Source organism: Meles meles, chromosome 8 (assembly GCF_922984935.1).
Source record: "Meles meles chromosome 8, mMelMel3.1 paternal haplotype, whole genome shotgun sequence".
Classification (NCBI taxonomy): Eukaryota; Metazoa; Chordata; class Mammalia; order Carnivora; family Mustelidae; genus Meles; species Meles meles.
The window spans coordinates 112,590,103-112,610,182 of record NC_060073.1 but is presented as its reverse complement, the minus strand read 5'-3'; the positions used below and the strand labels follow the sequence as shown (position 1 = coordinate 112,610,182).

Sequence of the window (20,080 nt, the reverse complement as noted above, 5' to 3'; positions counted from 1 at the left end):
AGAAATTGGTGTAGTCGACCCTTGAACAATGAACAATGTGGGCTTGAACTGTGTGGGTCTACTTATACGCAGATTTTTTACATACAGTATAGTACTGATAAGAGTGTTTTTTTCTCGGGGCGTCATGATTCCAGGGTCCTGGGATTGAGCCCCGTGTCAGTCTCCCTGCGATAACATTTTCTTCTCTCCAGCTTTATTATAAGAACACGGTATATAATACGTGTAACATACAAAATATGTGTTAATCAACTGTTTATGTTATTGGTAAGGCTTACACTCAGTAGTAGGCTCTAAGTAGCTAAGTTTTTGGGGAGTCAAAAGTCAAAAATCCACCAGATGTGGATTTTTACCGTGCAGGGTGGGGTGGCACCCCTAAGCCCCACCCCCAGTGTTCTTCAAGGGTCAACTGTAATTCATTTAACACATGCTGATTTGAGAAGCCTATCAGACATTCAAGTGGAGATGTTGAGTAAGTAATTAGAAATCAGATTTGGAATTCAGTCTAGAGGACTGAGCTGGATATAAATTTATGCTTTAGCAGTAGATAGGTACATAAATTTTAAAGCCGGGAGCCTGTGTGGGATCTCCCAGCAGAAAGAGGGGAAAATAGGTTTGAGGACCAGTCCTCAAACTGATTGGGGACATTTCGATTTGGGCACATGAGGTTAAGCCAGCAAAGGAGACGGAAGGACCAGAACCAAGAAATGTGTCCTTGAAAACAAGGGAAGGAAGACTTTGTAGAAGAATATTGACATGACAAATGCTGCTCGTTGACCCTGAAGTAAAAGGACTGAAACTTGACAGTGAGAAGGTCACCGTGGAGGTCAGTGATGACCTTGACTCATGAAGTGATGGAGTGGAAGTCTGACTTTAATAATAATAATCCCCCCAAACACACATAAAAATCCCCTCAAAATGGAACAGAGAACTAAATGTGAGACCTGAAACCATAAAATTCTGAGAAGAAAACATAGGCAATAATGTCTCAACATTAGCTGCAGAAATATTTTTCTAGATATGTCTCCTTTGGCAAAAGAAACAAAAACAAAATTAAGTTACTGGGACTACACCAAAATAAAAAGTGTTCACACGGTGAAGGAAATATTCAACAACAAAAAGACAGCATACCGAATGGGAGAGGATATCTTCTAATGATATATCAAATAATGGGTTAATACCTGATATATATAAAGAACTTTCACAACTCAACACCCAAAAAACAAGTAATCCAATTAAAAAATGGGCAAGAGACTCGAACAGACATTTTTCCAAAGACTTACAGATGGCCAACAACACATGAAGTGATGCTCAACATCACTCATCAGGGAAATGCAAATCTCAAAACTACAATGAGATATCACCCCTCACCTGTCAGAATAGCTAAATCAAAAACACAAGAAACAACAGGTGTTGGCAAGGATGCAGAGAAAGGGGAACCCTCGTGCACTGTTGGTGGGAATACAAATTGGTGCAGCCACTGTGGAAATCAGTATGAAGAGTCCTCAAATATTAAAAATAGAACTACCATAAGATCCAATAATTCCACTACTAGGTATTTATCCAAAGAAAATGAAAACACTAATTCAGACAGTTATATACACCCCTATATTTACTACAACACTATTTTTAGTAGCCAACATATGGAAACAGTCCAAGTATTCATCCATAGACAAATGGATAAAGAAAATGCAGTGAATAGGGGCGCCTGGGTGGCTCAGTCATAAAGCGTCTGCCTTTCGCTCAGGTCATGATCCCAGGGTCCTGGGATCCAGCCCCGCATTGGGCTCCCTGCTCAGTGGGAAGCCTGCTTCTCCCTCTCCAACTCTCTTGTATTCCCTCTCTCACTGTCTTTCTCTGTCAAATAAATAAATCAAAAAAAAAAAAAAGGAAATGTAGTGTATATACAGTGTATAAAATACATATGTGTGTATATATATAAAAAGCAGAATATTACTCAGCTGCATAATCATTTTAAGATGATTTTAAACATGCAAACGTTTATATGTATGTTATATAATTACATATACTATATACCATATATGTACATAATTTATATTACTGTGTTATATAAAATTATATATACATATAGTGTTACATATAAACATGATTATATATAATAGTATATATAATTCTATAATGTATAGAATAGAGTATATATAAAAATTATATATAGACATAATTCATATGTAAGTATTATATAATTTATGTAATTATAATATATATTATATATTTACGTATCTGAATGAAATTGGTTTCTTTATGTGAGGAAAATCTTTTCTAACCATCAATTAGACATCACGGAATTTGTTAGCATACACAAAATAATTAATATATATATATTTTGAAGATTTTATTTGAGAGGGTGAGAGAGAGAGCGAGAACACAAGCTGGGGGAGAGGCAGAGGGAGAAGCAGACGCCTCGCTGAGCAGGGAGTCTGCCGTGGGGCTTGATCCCATAGGCACAAGCTTAACCGACTGAGTCACCCAGGTGCCCCCAAGTAATTAATATTTATTTATAATCTGTTAAATCCTGTGATGACACCAAAATCATACCTGATTGCACACATGAGATTTTTTTTCCTCTTCTCCATCCAAACACATTGGGCTATTATCTTTTCTTTGGTGTGCAAAGATTCATATTGACTCATTTGCAAGTCAAAGCAGAAAAACTGGTATAGTTAGAGGAAAATCAAGTGCATGGAATCTATGGATTACTTAGGGATGGAAAGAGCATGAGATTTAATGTCAGAAAACCTAGACCGAATTCTTGACCCATCGCTTGCAGCCTCTGTGTCCTTGGGCAAGGCACGCAACCATTCTCGCCCGGCTCAGACTCCCATCAGTAAAATAAAAGCAGTAATGGCGAAGACACTCAGGGAGCACACATTAGGTGCCAGGCTACGTCCTTTACATGTGCTACGTCATTTCCTCTTCACATGGACCCTCCGAGGTGAGTACGGCTGTACTTTGTCCAAGATCGCACAGCAGGTAAGAAATGAGCAAAGCTTGAAAGTCTGTCTCCAGAGCCTGTGATCTTAACTACTATACTATAGTACTTTATGATAATTTAATGGGATGGTCAAAGTACTTAATATATATTCAAATGCTCAGAGCACTTGACACATGTTATTTTTACCACATCAGAAAGGAAATCACTATAATTAATACAGAGCATTGCAATGTAAAGACAGAAACACTGACATTGTTCATTAGGGGTCCAGAGATTCTCATCCTGGTTTCTTCATAAATTAGCTGAGTGACTGTGACAAGTCACTTAGCATCTGGGGTCCAGGTTTTCTCAATGTATTCAGATGTTTAAGTACCATTTAGATCTAGCTGGCTAGGAGATGATGCTGTTTTGCCCTTTTAAGCTCTTCTGGATCCAGCTTTCTTTAATGGGCTGGCTCTAAATTTTTTCTCACAGGAGAAATGTTGCATTTTTCTCCTTGCTCCGGCTTCTAAATGCTTTGAGTTCATATACAAGATTATCAAAAAGTGTAACATGCTCAGAAAAATCAGTGAACCATGGAAAGAGGACTCTTGTTTTCTTCTCAAAGATTTGCTTACTTTGTTTTGCTCTGTTTTGAGTAGGTAAGGCATTGGCATTGTCCAGAAGTTAAAACCCTATCACGAGGCACACACTGAGGAGTCTTGCTCCCTTTCCTTGGCCCTGTCGACCCTATCCCTACTGTTCTGCTTCTTTTTTTCTTATTTATCCTTCCAGGGTTTATCTACACAAGTTCAAGCCATAGGAATGCAAATACTTATTTTCTCCTTTTTTTTTTTTTTAAAGGGGGAAGCAGGCTCCCGCTGAGCAGAGAGCCCAATGTGGGGCTTGATCCCAGGACCCTGAGATCATGACCTGAGCCAAAGGCAGAGGCTTAGCCCACTGAATCACCCAGGCGCCCCAAATTTCTCAATGAAGGACACTTGAAGGTCACTTTTAATATTTTGCTATTACAGACAGTGATGCGAATAAGTAACACTGTGCACACATCATTTTATATTATATAGCTACACACACAGGACAAACTCCCACGAGTGGGATTTATGGGTTAAAGGGTAAACGATTTTGTAATATTATAAATATTATCATATTGCCCTCCACGGAAGTCAGACCATTTTACACACCAACCAGGAGCATAGCAGAGTGCCTGCTGCTCCATGGGTTCACCAACATCGTGCTGTCAAGTGTTGGATTTTTATTTAACAGACCATTTATCTGTTACAGAAAATGGGAGGAAGAATGATTTTAATTTGCTCAAAGACGAAGCTTTTAAAATGAGTTGGGAAGTTGAAAAGCTGGTCAAAATTTAAAGCAAGGTTTGATGGAAATGGATTCTTCACAGCAGCCCCCAAATCTGAGCTAGACAGCAGAGTAATATTCAGAAACTCCTCTTAAGTGATGACTGACATTGGAAGAGAACAAAAACAATTTTTAGTAACCCCAAAACCGTATGTCAATCATCTAAGGAAATTTGGCAATTGCTCTCCAGTTACTCAATCTTAATCCAAAGAAATCACTTGCTGCCCTACTAGAGCCTAGCTTTAACCTATCTCACAATACTGTTAACTGATTTTTTTTTTTTTTTACTGTTTTTTTAATTCTAGTCTGGCCTATGCAGGAACCAAGGGCAAGCCAGCCCCAAATATGCCATTCTGGCATGCTGATTATTTCAATCTTCTTCATTAAAAGACTCAGGATGAAATTTTACTGTCTAAAAGAATTTAGATCATAGACCTGCTCTAGGAAGAGAACCATCACCATAGATACCCACGTTGTCATATGAACATGGTATGGTTGACAGGGAGCAGCCTGTCAAGGTCTGTTTGATCAAAGTCCTCTCTTTGTCTCCTTGTTTCCGAATGGCCTTGGAAAACCATTTGTTCCCCAAACATTTACTCTTTCTCATCTTCTGGTGGATTGCTTTCTTTGCCTCTGAAATTCCAGACCCTTTACCCTCTTTTCCTTAGTTCAGGATGACATATATCTATATCTATATCTATATATATCTATCTCACTTAACTATCTTTTGAATCTTATATCTTTGTGGATTCCCTGTAAAACAAAATTCAATTTGACTTCCTGTTGATCTGTTGCATGTCAATTTAACACTTAGATCGTCAGAAGAAACTTGATAGAGTAAAATCTTTCTTCCCCAACACCAGCATATTAACAACTCCAAATTAATAACTGCATATTCATTCCAAGGGTGAAATACACATTTAATGTTCTGGACAGACATCACAGAGCAAAAATGGTAGGAACAAGATAAAAAAGAACCGAAGAAATCCCTTTCCACACTGAGTCACTCTCTCTCTGTACACATAATCATATACACAGGCATGCACACACACACACACGGCATGTGCATTTCTTTCAGATTCAAAGAAATGAAAATGTGTAGATTGCATTCTATTTTTTCTCTCAGATCTAAAGGTGAATATGTTCATTTTAACCGAACGTAATATAAAATATGTGGTACACTTTCTGTGTTTGTATATTCTAAAAACCACTAGACTGAAGGCCATCTGGTATCATTTCTTTTGGAAACACCCTAAACCTTCATTTAATTTAAATGAAAACTTCAGGGCACCTGGGTGGCTCAGCAGGTTAAAGCCTCTGCCCTCGGCTCAGGTCATGATCCCAGGGTTCTGGGATCGAGCCCCACATCGGGCTCTCTGCTCAGCCAGGAGCCTGCTTCCTCCTCTCTCTCTGCCTGCCTCTCTGCCTACTTGTGATCTCTATCTGTCAAATAAATAAATAAAATCTTAAAAAAAAAATAAATGGAAACTTCAACAAACTTCATTCCTCAGTAAAATGGTAATGATGCTGATGCCCACCTCACAGTGTTTTTGTGAAGATTAAATAACTCAAAACATGTGAAGCACCTAGAAAAGTATTGGAGTAGAGTAAGCACTCAATAAATGTTAGCTATTACCATATTTATTCTCTTGTGATACATTCCAGTGACTGCAAAATCTTTGGTAGGCACAATGGTAGGCATAATATGTATTACTTTTTTATGTTGAAGAAAATCTTGAAACCTTAATTAATGAACATTGATCAGAATCAGCCCAGAAAGTAGGAGTGATGATGGAAAGGCTCCTCCAGTGGTTAATCTTAATGCTGAACTTGTTTGATATTTAAACTCAAATGTGGGAGTGAAATAATGGCCCATATATATGGCCACGCCCTAATTCTTGGAAACCTGCGAATCTGTTACCTTATATGGCAAAAGGGATTTTTCAGACGTGATTAGAAGTAGGGACCTTGAGAATGGAGGTTACCTTAGATCATCCAGATGGGCCCCAACAAATCACATGAGTTGTTAAAAGTGAAAACTTCTCCTACTGCGGTAAGAGAGAGGTATGGTAAAGAAAGTTCAGGGAGGGGCACCTGGCTGTCTCAGTCAGAAGAGCATGCAACTCTTGATCTTGGGGTCCTGAGTTCAAGCTCCACGTTGGGGATAGAGATAACTTAAAATAAATAAATGAATGTTTTAAAAAGAAAAGAAAGGTTCAAGGGATGTGATGATAACAGGACTCAACCAGCTGACCAGATATTGACTGGTTTCTTGAAGAAGTGAGCCCACGAATGCAGGTGGGAAAAGTTTTTTTTTTTGAAAAGGTGCCTGGGTGGCTCAGTAGGCTAAGCATCTGCCTTCAGCTCAGGCGATGATCCCAAGATCCTGGGATGGAATCCTGTGACTGGATCCCTGCTGAGCAGGAACTGTGCTTCTCCCTCTGCTCGTGCTCACTCTCTCGCTCCCACCCTCTCTCAAATGAAGGGAAAAAGAAAAAAAAAAAAAAAAAAGAATCCAGGTGGCTCCCTAGAAGCCAGAAAAGACAAGGAAACAGATTCTCTCCTACAGATTCTATAAAGGAATGTGGCCCTGGGAGTCCCATTTCAAATCTGACCTACAAACTAGTAAGATAATCATTTTGATATGGCTGCAAAAGATTACATCAAGGTAGCAATCTTTTACAAAGACATAGAACTTTTGGCCATTTACTGAGTGTTTTTGTACTAAAAAATTTAAAGTGACACATTGTGAATGAACAGTACTACAAACCATATATTCTCCTGGCTTGGACCCTATGCACAATACGCCAGTCTGTTGTTCTACAAACATTTACGATGACTTAGTCCAGGCCCGAGGCTAAAGAAGACTTATGAGCTATTGGCGAATCAAATGATCTTTGATTTGAGCTATTGGAAAATCAAGTCACTGGTATCACTCAAGGGCAATGCTCAATCTGTCTCTGCCTCACACATATGTGTCTAAGTGCACTGGGGGACTTTCACGCCTTGTGAAACTAGATCTTTGGAAACAATTTTGGCAAGAAATAGTTTGGCCCAAATTTCAGAAATTAAAAACAGAGCCTGCATTGCATTTTTTAAACCTACAGAGTTGAAAGAATTTCTGGCCATTTTCTCCAACTTAAAACTGAAAGAAAATGAATTAACATTGTGCAGTGAGTCTTTTTCAATAATAATAGGGTGATTAAAGCACTACCAGTCTATGCTACTGACCGCTACTACAATACGGTCCTGAAAACAAAATATGCCAACACTGAAGTAGCAGAAGTCTGTAAATATCTCAAGGTAGTTAACATACATGTAAATCCAATTAGAAACTTTCTATCTATTCATATAGATAAAAATATTTATATTTATATAATACTTTTATTATGTAAATATATTTATATTCATAAATATATGCTATGTTGCTAGATACTTGTAAGTTTAGAGTTGCTAGACATTCCAAATTGATTTAAATCCTTAGCATTTTTTTAGTGACCACGTTTATCCTTTATAACGCATTTTCCCTGGTCTATTTAATTGGATTTAAATACAGTCCCTTTAATTGGACAGCAATAGGGCAAACTATCTTTTGATTGTATTTACCTGGTATTTTTTTTATCCTTTTATACCTCTTATAATTTTGATACATTTCTTCCAAATATCATAGAATCATAATATCTGCATCCTCGACAAAAGTCTGCGTCTTCATTGGTGTATTTCATCTATTTACTTCTGATACATTGGGACTTATTTTCAAGATTTCATTTTATTCTTTTAAAAAAAACATGCTTTAAATGGTTTTCTCCCTTCTTTCATTCTTTCTCTTGGAGCTTTAAGGATGTATTTGTCAGGATCGAGGCTACGCTGCGGTAACAAGAATTCTTCAAGTAAGTATTTTACGCAGCATCGGTGTTAAGTTCTCTCCCATGCTCTCCCGTGAAGTGTTTCAGGAGCGGGCTGGGCTCGCAGAGCAGGGGCTGCAGCACGGACGCTGGGAGGCAACTCTGCCACACGCGGTCACAGGGAACCCAGGCTGGCAGACCGGCTCCGACCGTCTGTCATCTCTAAGACGTAGCTTCTGTGAGATCCAAACACACCCCGGTTGTTGTCATTTTGCAGCCAGTGGGAAAGGAAAATGGACGGAAGGGAAAACACAGAGCATCCCCTTAAAAAGGCTACCTGGTTGCACACATCACTTCTACCCGCAGGGCTTTAGCCAAAGCTGTTACAGGGACACAAGCACCTGCATGAGCAGCTGGGAAGTGTGGCCTCCGGCTTGTGAGACACGTGTTCAGCTAAAACACAAGATATCCTGTTACCAAAAAGAAAGGGAGAGATTTCGTCGGTAACACTTTTGGTCTTATTACTGATTACATGCTGGTTCAATAACAGAATTCTACCTTACTCTTATTTTTCTCTTCTCATGAGACCATAGTTGGTGTTATTATTTTACAACCAATTATTACTTAAGATTTACCCACATGGTTGCTAATTTTCTGCTCATCATTTCTTCTTGGCTCTTAGTCCTTCCTTTTGGGTTCAAGTTCACTGTTCTCGAAGAACACTCTATTAGTTATCTATTGCTGCCTAACAAATTGCTCCAAAGTGGAATGAACGGAAACCACATTTATGTTCTGTTTCTGGATCTGGGGTGGCTGGGCTGGGCCCTCTGCTTCAGAGCCTCAGAGGCCATGGTCGGGGTGTTGGGTGGGGACACAGTCATATCAAGCCTCCACTGAGGAAGGAGCTGCTGCCCAGCTCACGAAAATGGCTGTTGACAGGATTCTGGTCTTTATGACTGGATAACTGGATGGAGGTCTCAGTTCCTTGTTGGGTGTTGGCTAGAGGCTGTCGTTAGTTCTTTGCCTCGTGACTGTCCCCAACACGGCAGCTTCTTCGCCAAAGCATGTAAACGAGGAAGGCAACAGAGGAAGAGAACCAGCAAGACAGTTCACAGTCTTTGGTAACGTAAGGCACAAGGGACACCGCATCATTTCTGCTGTGTTCTATTTGTCAGAAGCGATCACTAGGTCCAGCCCATGCTCAGGGTTGGGGGGGGTCACACCTCCATGGGAATGCCGGCAGGTGGGAGTCGCAGAGCCGTGTCAGAAGCCGCCACCAAACACCCTCCTTGTAGCGGTTCTTTCAGGGAGTCTGACGGCAGGAGCTCTATTAATTTTTGTTGGTGTAAAAAGGTCTTAAACATCTTCATTTCGGTCTCATTCTCTTTCCTCTGGGAATCCAAACAGAAGTGTGTTAGACCATGTGATATCGTCGGACAGCCCAGTGATGTCATGTTCTTATGGTTTTCTAGTCTTTTTTCCCTTTGAATGTCATTCTGGAAACTTTCTACTGCTGTGTTTTCAGGTTCACTGATCTTTGCTTCTGCGGTGTTACTGACCTCTGACCTTTGTATATTTACACATTTATGACACTTCCAAATGGCTCATCATCAGAGGAAAAACAGCATGGAAATCTGATAATATTTAAACCAAGTAATACAGAAAATATCACGTTTCAAACTCTTTGACACAACGAAACACACTACTTAGAGGAAACTTAAATACTTCGAGAAATTAAATACTTCTTATAAAAACCAAACTGAATAAAAAAAATTAAAAAAAAACCAAACTGAAAATTAATAAACTAAGTATCTAGATGAAGAAGTTAGAAAAAGAACAAACAGGTAAATCCCAAGAATGTAGAAAGAAACAAATCATAAAGATAAATGAATAAGGGCCCCTGGAAGTCTCAGTAGGTTAAGTACGTGATTCTTGATCTCGGATTTGAGCTTCACACTGGGTGTAGAGACCACTTAAAAATAAAGGATAAGATTAGAAAACAAAGATATAGCACAGAAAAATCAGGCCAAAGCTGTTATCTGAGAAGACCAATAAAACAAACTCTTGCTATGATTATTCAAAGAGAAAAGACTCAGAAAATAATATAAGAAATACAAAAGACTCAGAAAATAATATAAAAATTATGAAATGTAGTTATAGATATAGCAGAAATTTTTAAAAAAGATAACACTAGGGAAAAAGTTTATGCCAACAGATTTTGAAAATTTAGGTGAAATATACTATTTATTAGAAAATTGTAACTTTTTTAAAAGTGGGGAGGGCAGGGGCGCCTGGGTGGCTCAGTGGGTTAAGCCTATGCCTTCGGCTCAGGTCATGATCTCACGGTCCTGGGATCGAGCCCCGCATCAGGCTCTCCGCTCAGCAGGGAGCCTGCTTCCTCCTCTCTCTCTGCCTGCCTCTCTGTCTGTCAAATAAATAAATAAAATCTTAAAAAAAAAAAAAGTTAAAAAGTATACAAAAAGTTATCTTAACAAAGAAACAGGACCGGAAACTGACTGAGTCACTTGATCCAAGCCTTATTTGCATATAACAATTAAAGTTTAAGCTGTGACAGAGGGATTTCTAGTGAGTAAGGCTCCCAAAGGCGCCTATGTCGGAGAATGGTTCCTCCAAGGACTGGAGTTCTGGAGGCCAGCTCTAAGTCAGCCGGGTTCAGGCAGCCAACAGAACCTGCAGGGGAGAAAGGCACAATGCGGGACTGATAGGCAGTAGAAGGCAGAGGTTGAGGGGAGCTGTGTGTCCAGCTGAGCAGTTTGTTTTAGTCTGTTAATAAATGGGGATGAAATGTCATTCAAGGATTTTCATTAAGAAAGTAACACAATCATATCAGTATTTTTTTAACAATTTTATTTATTTGTCGGAGTGTGAGTGCACAAGCAGGGGGAGTGGCAGAGGGAGAGAGAGAAGCAGGGTGTGATGCGGGGCTCCATCCCAGGACTCTGGGATCACAACATGAGCCAAAGGCAGACACTTAACCAACTGAGCCACCCAGGTGTCACAATCCTATCATCGGTATTTTAATGGCATCAGCCTCCTAGCAGTACAGAGGATGTTTTAGAGAAAGACAAGACTACAGGCAGGAAGGTCAATTAATTTAAATATCAATTATATCTTTAAATTTAGGAAACACACCAATATCATCAGCCTTAGCAATACATACTGGGGGTACAGTAATTTCTTGGGGTGAAATATACTCAGGTCTCATTTTGTGCTCCTTTTAAAAAATTCAGAGAATTGCTGACCTTATCCCTAAATTATGTGGACTGTGTAGAATCTTAAGCATCTACTATTGAATACAGTCACATTTACATGTGACATGTAAATACGTATTAATGACATATGATAACTGGGGCACCTGGGTGGCTCAGTCAGTTAACTGTCCAACTCCAGATTTCGGCTCAGGTCATGATCTCAGGGTTATGAGATCAAGCCCCGTGTCGGGCTCTGCGCTAGGTATGGAGCCTGCTTGAGATTCTGTCTTTCTCTGCCCCTCGCTCTTTGTCCCTCTCCCACTATCTCAAAAAAAGAATATATATACACACATACATATATATAATAAAATTATATATGTAAATATTTAATAAAATATAATAAGAATAAAAATATCATTTCTTTGTATGCCCTGGACGTGGGACGAGGAAGCAGGCAAACCTAGATTTAAACTTTGGATCTACAACTCACTAGCAGTATTACTCCAAGAAAGCCACCACTGGGCACCTCAGTGTCGTCTGTAAAATAAGAGGGCAGGGATGATTTTATTTACTGCTGTGTCTCCAGTACTAGCTTGGTGATCAATGCACTGCTTATGTCAATAAATAGTTTTTGATCAAAGGCATTTATTGATTAAAGGCATGTCTACTCTACAGGGTTGCTGTGATCAGGAAATGGGATACATACTGTGAAACTTCCTAATACAGCTCTTAACGGGGACATTATTAAATGGCTGCTTTGTGACAGGCAATGGGCCAGGTGTTGGGAATAAGAAGATGACTAAGACAGCATCCTGACTTTGGGGGGGGGGCTTCTGTTTAGAGGGGCTCCCTAAAGTATGTGCGATGGGGCACACGGTACCATGAAGTGCAGAACAGGTACTCAAGAAACACCGAATCTGAATTTTTATGACACGTTTCAGTTTGCGAAGCCCCTTCATGACCATTATTCTATTTGAAATAACAGGCACTGTCAGTTTTACAAGAACAGACAGAGGGCTTAGGCAACATTATCTGTTGGGATAAACAGGCACAACTTCATGGGAAAGACAGAATTTGAAAAGAGCATCAAAATTTTGACAGGAGTGAAAGATTGTGGGGTGTAAGATTCTTTTGTTTTGTTTTTTAAATAGGCTCCATGCCCAAAGTGGTGCTTAAACTCATGACCCTGAAATTAGGAGTCATCTGCTCTAAGGACTGAGCCAGCCAGGTGCCCGGGGGATGGGAGTTTTCTTTTAATTTATATTTATTGGAGAGAAAGAGAGCAAGCAAGCACCGGTGGAGGATGGGAGAGGGAGAAGTAGACTCCCCGCCAAGCAGGTAGCCCGATGTAGGGCTCAATCCCCGGACCCCAGGATCATGAGTCAAAGGCAGATGCCCAACCGACTGAGCCACCCAGGAGCCCCAGGAGTTTTATAAGACGGACAAATATATAAGCAAAAGCTCTTCCTCAGTAATTCCATATTGCTTTTTAAATCTGTGTTTAGAGACCACATGTTTATAAATCCCCTCTATAATCCTGCTGAATGGATATTTGTAATCTTTGGGATCAAGCCTTATCCATCTTTAATCTTTGATCAAGCCTTTTTCCATCTTTAATTTTCATGAGTTGTCATGATTACTAACAGAAGTCACACAACATCATTCATTTATTCACAAATATTTACTGCCCACGTGATATGCCCCAAGCCCTGTGGCTGGCAGCATGGGGGTTACTAAGACGAACAACGCATACACACTACCACACGAAGCACAAAGCTGGACGGGCCATAACCCAGCGGAAGTTGGATTTGTTGAGAGAAGAAAGTCTGTACTCCTGCCCCTCCCATTTTCTTCCTACAGATGAATTCATCTCAGTCTGAAGATTTGATCTTATATACAAAAGAACTTAACTGTTCTACAACCTTCTCTTTCCGAGTAACTTGTCTGGGTTTGTGGTCCCTTTCCAGCCTGAAAATTTTTCTCTTTACAGGAAGGTTTAGGCAATTTGGGAGCCAAATGACTACCTTCTCTCTGCCATCAGGTTCAAGGCCCAGCCCACAGTGTCTCGAGAAACTTTACTCAGGTCTAGACTTCCTTGTTCTGAATATTTTTTAAAGTATTTAAAAATGTTTAAATATTGAATTAATTTAATTAATTTAAAAGTATCTCTCATTGTGTTTAGCACATCTGCAATATCCACTTGACTTTGACCTTTGGCATCTTTAAAGATGGCTTTAGGGAGGGGGGCCCAGGAAGCTATCACATTAAGATTTGTGACGCATTATGCCATTCCTCGTACGGTTTTTTTTTTCTGTAACCCTCAGAATGGCCCTGGAGACTGGAACATCTTATCAGTGTTTAAGTGTTTTTGGAAACTCTGATGCTTGAGGACAATAATTCACCCAAGGTCTCAGAGCTCAGGAGTGGCAGACCTTGGATTTGAACATCGCTATTTCTGACCTCAAAGCCCATGTTCTTTCCACCACAACGTATCAATCATGATAACGGGTATTTTAAAGTTCATCTTTCTTGCATTTTGTAGAAGCCCTTAAACAAACAAGCAAACAAACTCAGTTCATCAAAGGTTTCCAAACTCATGGATTTCACCGGTTGAACGAGCATTTATTGACCCTGAATTATTACCGGCTTTCTGCAGCATCCCTTTATAATCATAACTGTTCCTCTGTGTATCACGTCTGTTGGCATTGTGAAATTTCCTACTGTCCTTGTTTGACAATGCCCAGAATTCCCTTCTTTCCCTAATTTGAACTCCAGGATGATAATCGCCCACACTGAGTTTTGTTTTGTTTTGAACCGGGAGAAGGCGAGAGAAGGGCGAGACAGAAGTGGTGGTTTCCTTACCTGCCGGTCCTTCTACGGTGTCTTCCCACGCGACGTCGGCGGCCTCTCACAGCTCCGGGTTCCCGCGCGCCCACCCCGGTGGGAGCCGCAAGGTGCAGGCCAACCTGCTAGGGAGGGGCGCCGCCCCGGCGCTCAGCCCCGCCCCCGAGAGGCCACACCCGCCCGGGAGGCGTGGGAACGGGCAGGGGGAGGCGCTGCACTCGGGGTGTCGCCGGGTTTATAGGTCACCCGGAAGGCGCGCGCAGCCCGCGGCCGCCGCACGGAGCAGGCCCTCGCCGGGGCCTCAGCCGCCGCGTTTCTCCTCGCGGACCCCCGGGCGTCCGGCGCCGGCGCGGCGGCCTGTTCGCACTCGCCGAGCCGACCGCTGCCGTCGCTTCCGGTCGTTACGCGACCACGGGCTATGGCCGCCCCGGGGGGCGCCCGGCTCCTGCGCGCCGCCTCCGCGGCCCTGGGCAGCGCGGCCCGTCGCTGGCTGCTCGTCGCCGGACCCCGCGCGGCCGGGCTGCCCCGGACGCTGAGCGTGTCGGCGCTGGCGCGGAGCAGGTGAGGCGCGGCGCGGCGTGCGCATGCGGGCGTCCCCGGCGCCGCGGCGGGGCGGCGTGGGCTTCCTCGTTCTGCTGTTTCTGCTCAGGCGCCTGCGTCCCGGGCGCTGTCCGCGGTCGCTCGCCGCTCGGCCCACCGGGCCCGCAGCACTTCTGCGGGCCTGTCTCCCTTGTGTCCCGCCGACTCCCGCAGGAATCGGGGCCGCGGGACCCGGGCTCTCCCGTTCCCCGCGCCTCCCGGGGTCCTCCAGAAAGCCGTGCGCTTTGCCGCCGCCCGCTCCCGGGTTTGGCTGGCGCTGACCTTTGATTTGACCGGAGCCTGCAGTGACCTTCATAAGATGCTCCCCACGGATGTCCTGGCCAGCAGTTTTCGCCCTGGGCCTTTCCCCGCCCTGGTGGGACGTTCTGCGGCCGGTTCTCTGGCTGGGGAATGCCTGTTTGGAATACACCCACTCCGTTCCCGGTACTTCCCTGTCCGCGCTCTCCGAGCTGGTACCGGGCTAAAAGGCTCTGCCTTGGGTTGGCAAGGCAGGGTTTTAATGCCTAACTTCCTTCATCACTGTAGGCCTCAGTTTCCCCATTTATAAGTGGAGCATAGCACTAGTGTAGGCCTCGCACAGTTATTTGAAGGCTAAGTCAGGTAGTACAGGTAGTTTTGTTCCTCGCAAATTGGGGAGGGCTCGGGGATGCCACCTGTGAACAGTAGCTACTGAGGCCCACGGTGTTGTGTTTTGTATTAAATGTTGAAGTGAAAAAATTTCCCCCAAATATGGTGAAGTTTTGTATTCTTGGGCATATTTGTTTTTCAAAGACACAGCCCCCTGCGATGCCAAAGAGTTAAAATGTACTCATCATTTCAGAGTGTAGCAGTGTGGTGGGGCCGTGTGTGATGCAGGTCCTTGCTGTCCCCCAGCAGGATGCAAGAACTGGAGGCAGAGTGTTGTCCACTGCCTTATCTGGTCTCTTCTTGATAAGATCCCCGAGAACAGAGACTAGGACTTAATCATCTTGCCCCCTTTAATCCTGTTACATAGAGTGAGCTCAATAAATTTTTGTTTCGTGGACTGTGGGGGAGATAATGGAGAAGGCAAGCCAGATTTCTTTGTCCCTGTTTCCTTGACATTTCCCTGCCTTGACCTCTCTACATGCGTGTGTCTTGCTTTCTGCTGTGGATGCATTCTTGAAAAATCGTGTGTAAATTGGGACATCTATCAAACGTATTTATGAAACCAGTATTTAAAAGGAACACGAGTGCTTTTGTAAATGGGAATTAGCTCCCCTAAACTTACTAAGTTTGAATTTGGTTAGACAAATTGTCTTAAAAGGAAGCACATCTGTTCTATTCTCTCATAATCCTCCTTTCCCCGCCTTGGCCCTGTTTCAGAGGATGGCCTCGTGCCTTGTATCGGAGACTTTGGAGCTACAGCTAGGTTTTCCAAGTCTTACTATCTGAGGCTTGTGTTTTCCAGTTTGGATATGACTAACCACATGTGGCTATTTAAGATAACTTATGTTAAATTCAGTGAAAAGATTCAGTATTCCAGTTGCACTGGCCGCATGTCAAGCACTCAGCAGCCGCGTGGGGCCAGCAGCTACTGTATTGGACGCCGCAGATACAGAACATCTCTGCTGGTGCAGATCCGTTCCACTGGACAGAGCAGCCTAGAGGCTGTAGTTCCGTCTCGGGAAGTTGTGCATGTAGCTAAGTTATCAGTAACTGAGAGTTGAAAAACTTTTTTTTTTTTTTTTGAATATTTTATTTGACAGAGAGAAATCACAACTAGGCAGAGAGGCAGGCAGAGAGAGAGGAGGAAGCAGGCTCCCTGCAGAGCAGAGAGCCCGATGCGGGTCTCGATCCCAGGACCCCGAGATCATGACCTGAGCTGAAGGCAGAGGCTTTAACCCACTGAGCCACCCAGGCGCCCCCAAAAACTCTTTTTGCTCCAAAATACCCTGACACAATACTTCATATTTTGTTGTGATTTCGGTTCCAAAGGGCTATCACAAAACTTGTTGTACTTCACTCTCAAGAAAATCCTGGGGGGCGCCTGGGTGGTTCAGTGGGTTAAGCCTCTGCCTTCGGCTCAGGTCATGATCCCAGGATCCTGGGATCAAGCCCCGCATCGGGCTCTCTGCTGGGCGGGGAGCCTGCCTTCTCCCTCCCTCTCTGCCTACTTGTGATCTCTGTCTGTCAAATAAATAAATAAAATCTTTAAAAAAAAAAAGAAAATCCTGGGAGGTAGGTGGGGTGGGGGATCCAAATCTCGTGTTAAGTAGCTGGCAAGCTAGGTGTTTAGCAAACACCATAAGAATTGACAATTCTTTCGCCCAGGGAGTCATGTGGAAGAGTTAGGGTGGCTACGGAAGTAGGGAGCCCTAAAAGGGGCCCCTTCCCTGGACCAACTGGCCCAGGGCCCCCCTCGGATGGTAAAAAGGTGGGCAGCAGCCATCACTTCCCTCCCTAGGAGGAGTCTGTCACGAACTTACCGTGGCGACCCCTCACAGCTTCCGTACAACATCTGTGGCCGAGCAGAATACATGGCAGTAGGGAAAGGTAACAAGTGAAGGAAAGAGATGCGTGTGGTGCTGACTGACTGACTGACGACGGTAGAAGGTTTAGAAGGACTGTACTTCTCAGTGCGCGACTTCTTACCCCGAGGAACAGCTCAGGGCTTTTGGCTAGTTCTTAGAACCGGGGGGAAAATATAAAACTCACCAATACCAATGACTAGTGGCAGACGGAGAAAGCTATTTGGGTAACGTACGTGTGTATGGTGCTTGAAGGAAGAGAGTTTCCACAGACTTTCCTTGAATGGTCTCAGCCGCTTGGTGAAGTCACTGTTGCCCGCATCTCCCTGTCCCCCAGCAGGGCAGTGGCGGCTTGCGGCGCGCGAGTGCAAGCTGCAGCCTACGTCTGATTCTTGGGTTCCAGGCTCTGTCGACTGCAGATGACCCTTCCTCTCCCGTTTCTGCTTCCTCTCCGGGCCTTCGGCAGACCTTTCATTGCTCTCACTCTGCGGTTTTTTCTGGGGACTGTACGCCTTTAGTACGTAGCCCTTCAGGCTTTTCAGCAACAAAAGGACTGAGGCTTTAAAGTTACGAATCTGTGTTTGTTGAGCGCTCCTCTGTGTTAGGTATTTTGCCTCCATTGTTAAAACTGGAATCTACATGTTACCCTGATTTTACAGGAGTCTGAAGTCACATTTCCGTGCTGTAAGCTTGGCTGTAGAATGCTCCAGAAGAACAGCAGTGGTAAAACCTCTGGCTTACAGGGGTGCACGTCCGGGATGGGATTGTTGCTGTGGTCCTTCCTGCAGCCTTTAGCTCCCGGGCATTTGTCCTTGTCAGATCCCTAGACTGCCGTGCTGGGCTCCGACCCGTATTTCCATCTGGCTTCCGGACATTGTCCTCTGGTTCTTTTCTTTTAGCTCAATTAAAACAGGTGTAGACTTGAACTCATTTCCATCTTCCCCAAGGCTGCTCCATCTCTGTGAACTCTGGGTTAAACTGGACCCCTCCTTGCCCGAGCTGCAGATCTTAACATTGTTTCCTCCCTCTTTCTCAGTCTGCCTTGTACAGATGGTCAACAGAACCTTCTCTTTCCGTGTCCTGAGTATCTCTGAGGTTAGTTCTCCTACATTCTTTCTTAGTCTGTTCTTCGATAAACCCCCGAAGTGGAGTCCGCCCCGCCTCCAGAGTGTCCTGCCTCCAGAGTGTCCTCATTCGCAGCCACTCTGCCTTGGAGAGGTGGCGGTTACCTGGTTCAAAATCAGGACTAATGCTCAGGAGGACTTTCTTCAAAAGTACTTTCTGTGAAGAGAAGTTGGAGAGCACTGGCCCTTTTGAAGGGACATTCTCTCTCTCTCTCTCTCTTTCAGGGACACACACACACAGGTGATAATTTTTAATTCGTACAATTCTCTTTTTTCAGCATTGAATTATCAGGGAGAGCATTATCTGAAGGGGGCTTTCAGTTGCTTCATGTGTTAAATAAGATAATTGGACTTGATAATTTGGGATTCTATAAATCTAGGTTTTTTTTCTTACACGAAAGTTTTCTTTGATGGATTATTACCATCTATTGGCGGTAGTGAAAATTGCAACTAATTCTTTTCAGCTGAAGTACATCTTTTCATTTGCGAAATTGTGAAATTATGAAATTAAAAAATGATCGACGGTGGATGACAAGCTTCTAGTTGCTATCAGAATTTCTTGTCCCAGATTGCGTAGTGGTGTTTGTGAGAAGCAAAAGCGTTTTAAGTCAGTCAGCTGACTCTGGTGGGGACTATACTATCCTGCAATGAAACACGTAAGGAGGCATTGTATTTATCCTCCCATGGATTCAAATGAACACAGATCTACACCTTTGATTCTTGAGTACATGATGAGGACCAAAGTGAGATGTTTAAATGCTCAGTGCTTACCAGACAGCTGCGTGACAGGTGTCATACACCAGAACCGCGGGCCTTTTTCCAGTGCTCCACACCACGCTGTCGTCTTTTAGGGATGTTACAGAGAGACGTTGCTTTTCAGAGGGCTGTGGGAGAGCAACGTAGATTTAATGACTGATAAGGATTGCTAAGTGTTGTCCTGTGACTGTGACCTTGTCTCGGGACTGTGACCTGTGACCGTGACCCTTGGTGTGACACAGCAGGTGGCCTTAATGGAAATGTGTTTGCTCTTTCCTTTAAGGCGGTGGGTGGCGCTTCCTCTCTGGCAGGTGGAGAGAGAGACACACCTCAGCTTTGTGATGTCTTTTTCTCAAACTGTGGAAAGGAAAGACTATACTATAGAAAACATATTTGTGTGCGTGGGTGCACCTCCGTAGACGCGCACCCTATTTTCTTTGGCCATCCAGGTTCTGAAAACAGTTAAAAAAAAAAGATTTTATTTATTTGACGGAGAGAGAGAGCACAAGCAAGGGGAGCAGCAGGCAGAGGGAGAGGGAGAAGTAGGCTCCTTGAGGAGTAGGGGGCCCAATGCGGGGCTTGATCCCAGGACCTGGGGTCATGACCTGAGCTGCAAGCAGCCACTTAACTGACTGAGCCACACAGGTGCCCCTGAAAACAATATTTTAAAGATTTTATTTATTTATTTGACAGACAGAGATCACAAGTAGATAGAGAGGCAGGCAGAGAGAGAGAGCAGAGAGCCCCCGCCGAGCAGAGAGCCCGATGCGGGGCTCGATCCCAGGACCCTGGGATCATGACCCAAGCCAAAGACAGAAGCTTAACCCACTGAGCCACCCAGTCGCCCCTGAAAACAATATTTTAAAGTATCCCTTTAAATGACTAAAAATAATAAAGGACTGCT

At 43.4% G+C, this 20,080-nt stretch overlaps 1 protein-coding gene across 1 annotated transcript in view; it reads left to right on the top strand.

Moving 5' to 3' along the window:
* The first annotated feature begins 14,463 nt into the window (after positions 1-14,463).
* FDX1 (ferredoxin 1) overlaps positions 14,464-20,080 on the top strand; it is a 30,657-nt gene continuing 25,040 nt past the window's right edge. The window contains exon 1 of the mRNA XM_046014920.1: positions 14,464-14,768. Coding sequence (XP_045870876.1) covers positions 14,626-14,768 — 143 coding nt within the window. The 5' untranslated portion in view covers positions 14,464-14,625. The remainder of the gene's footprint in view (positions 14,769-20,080) is intronic.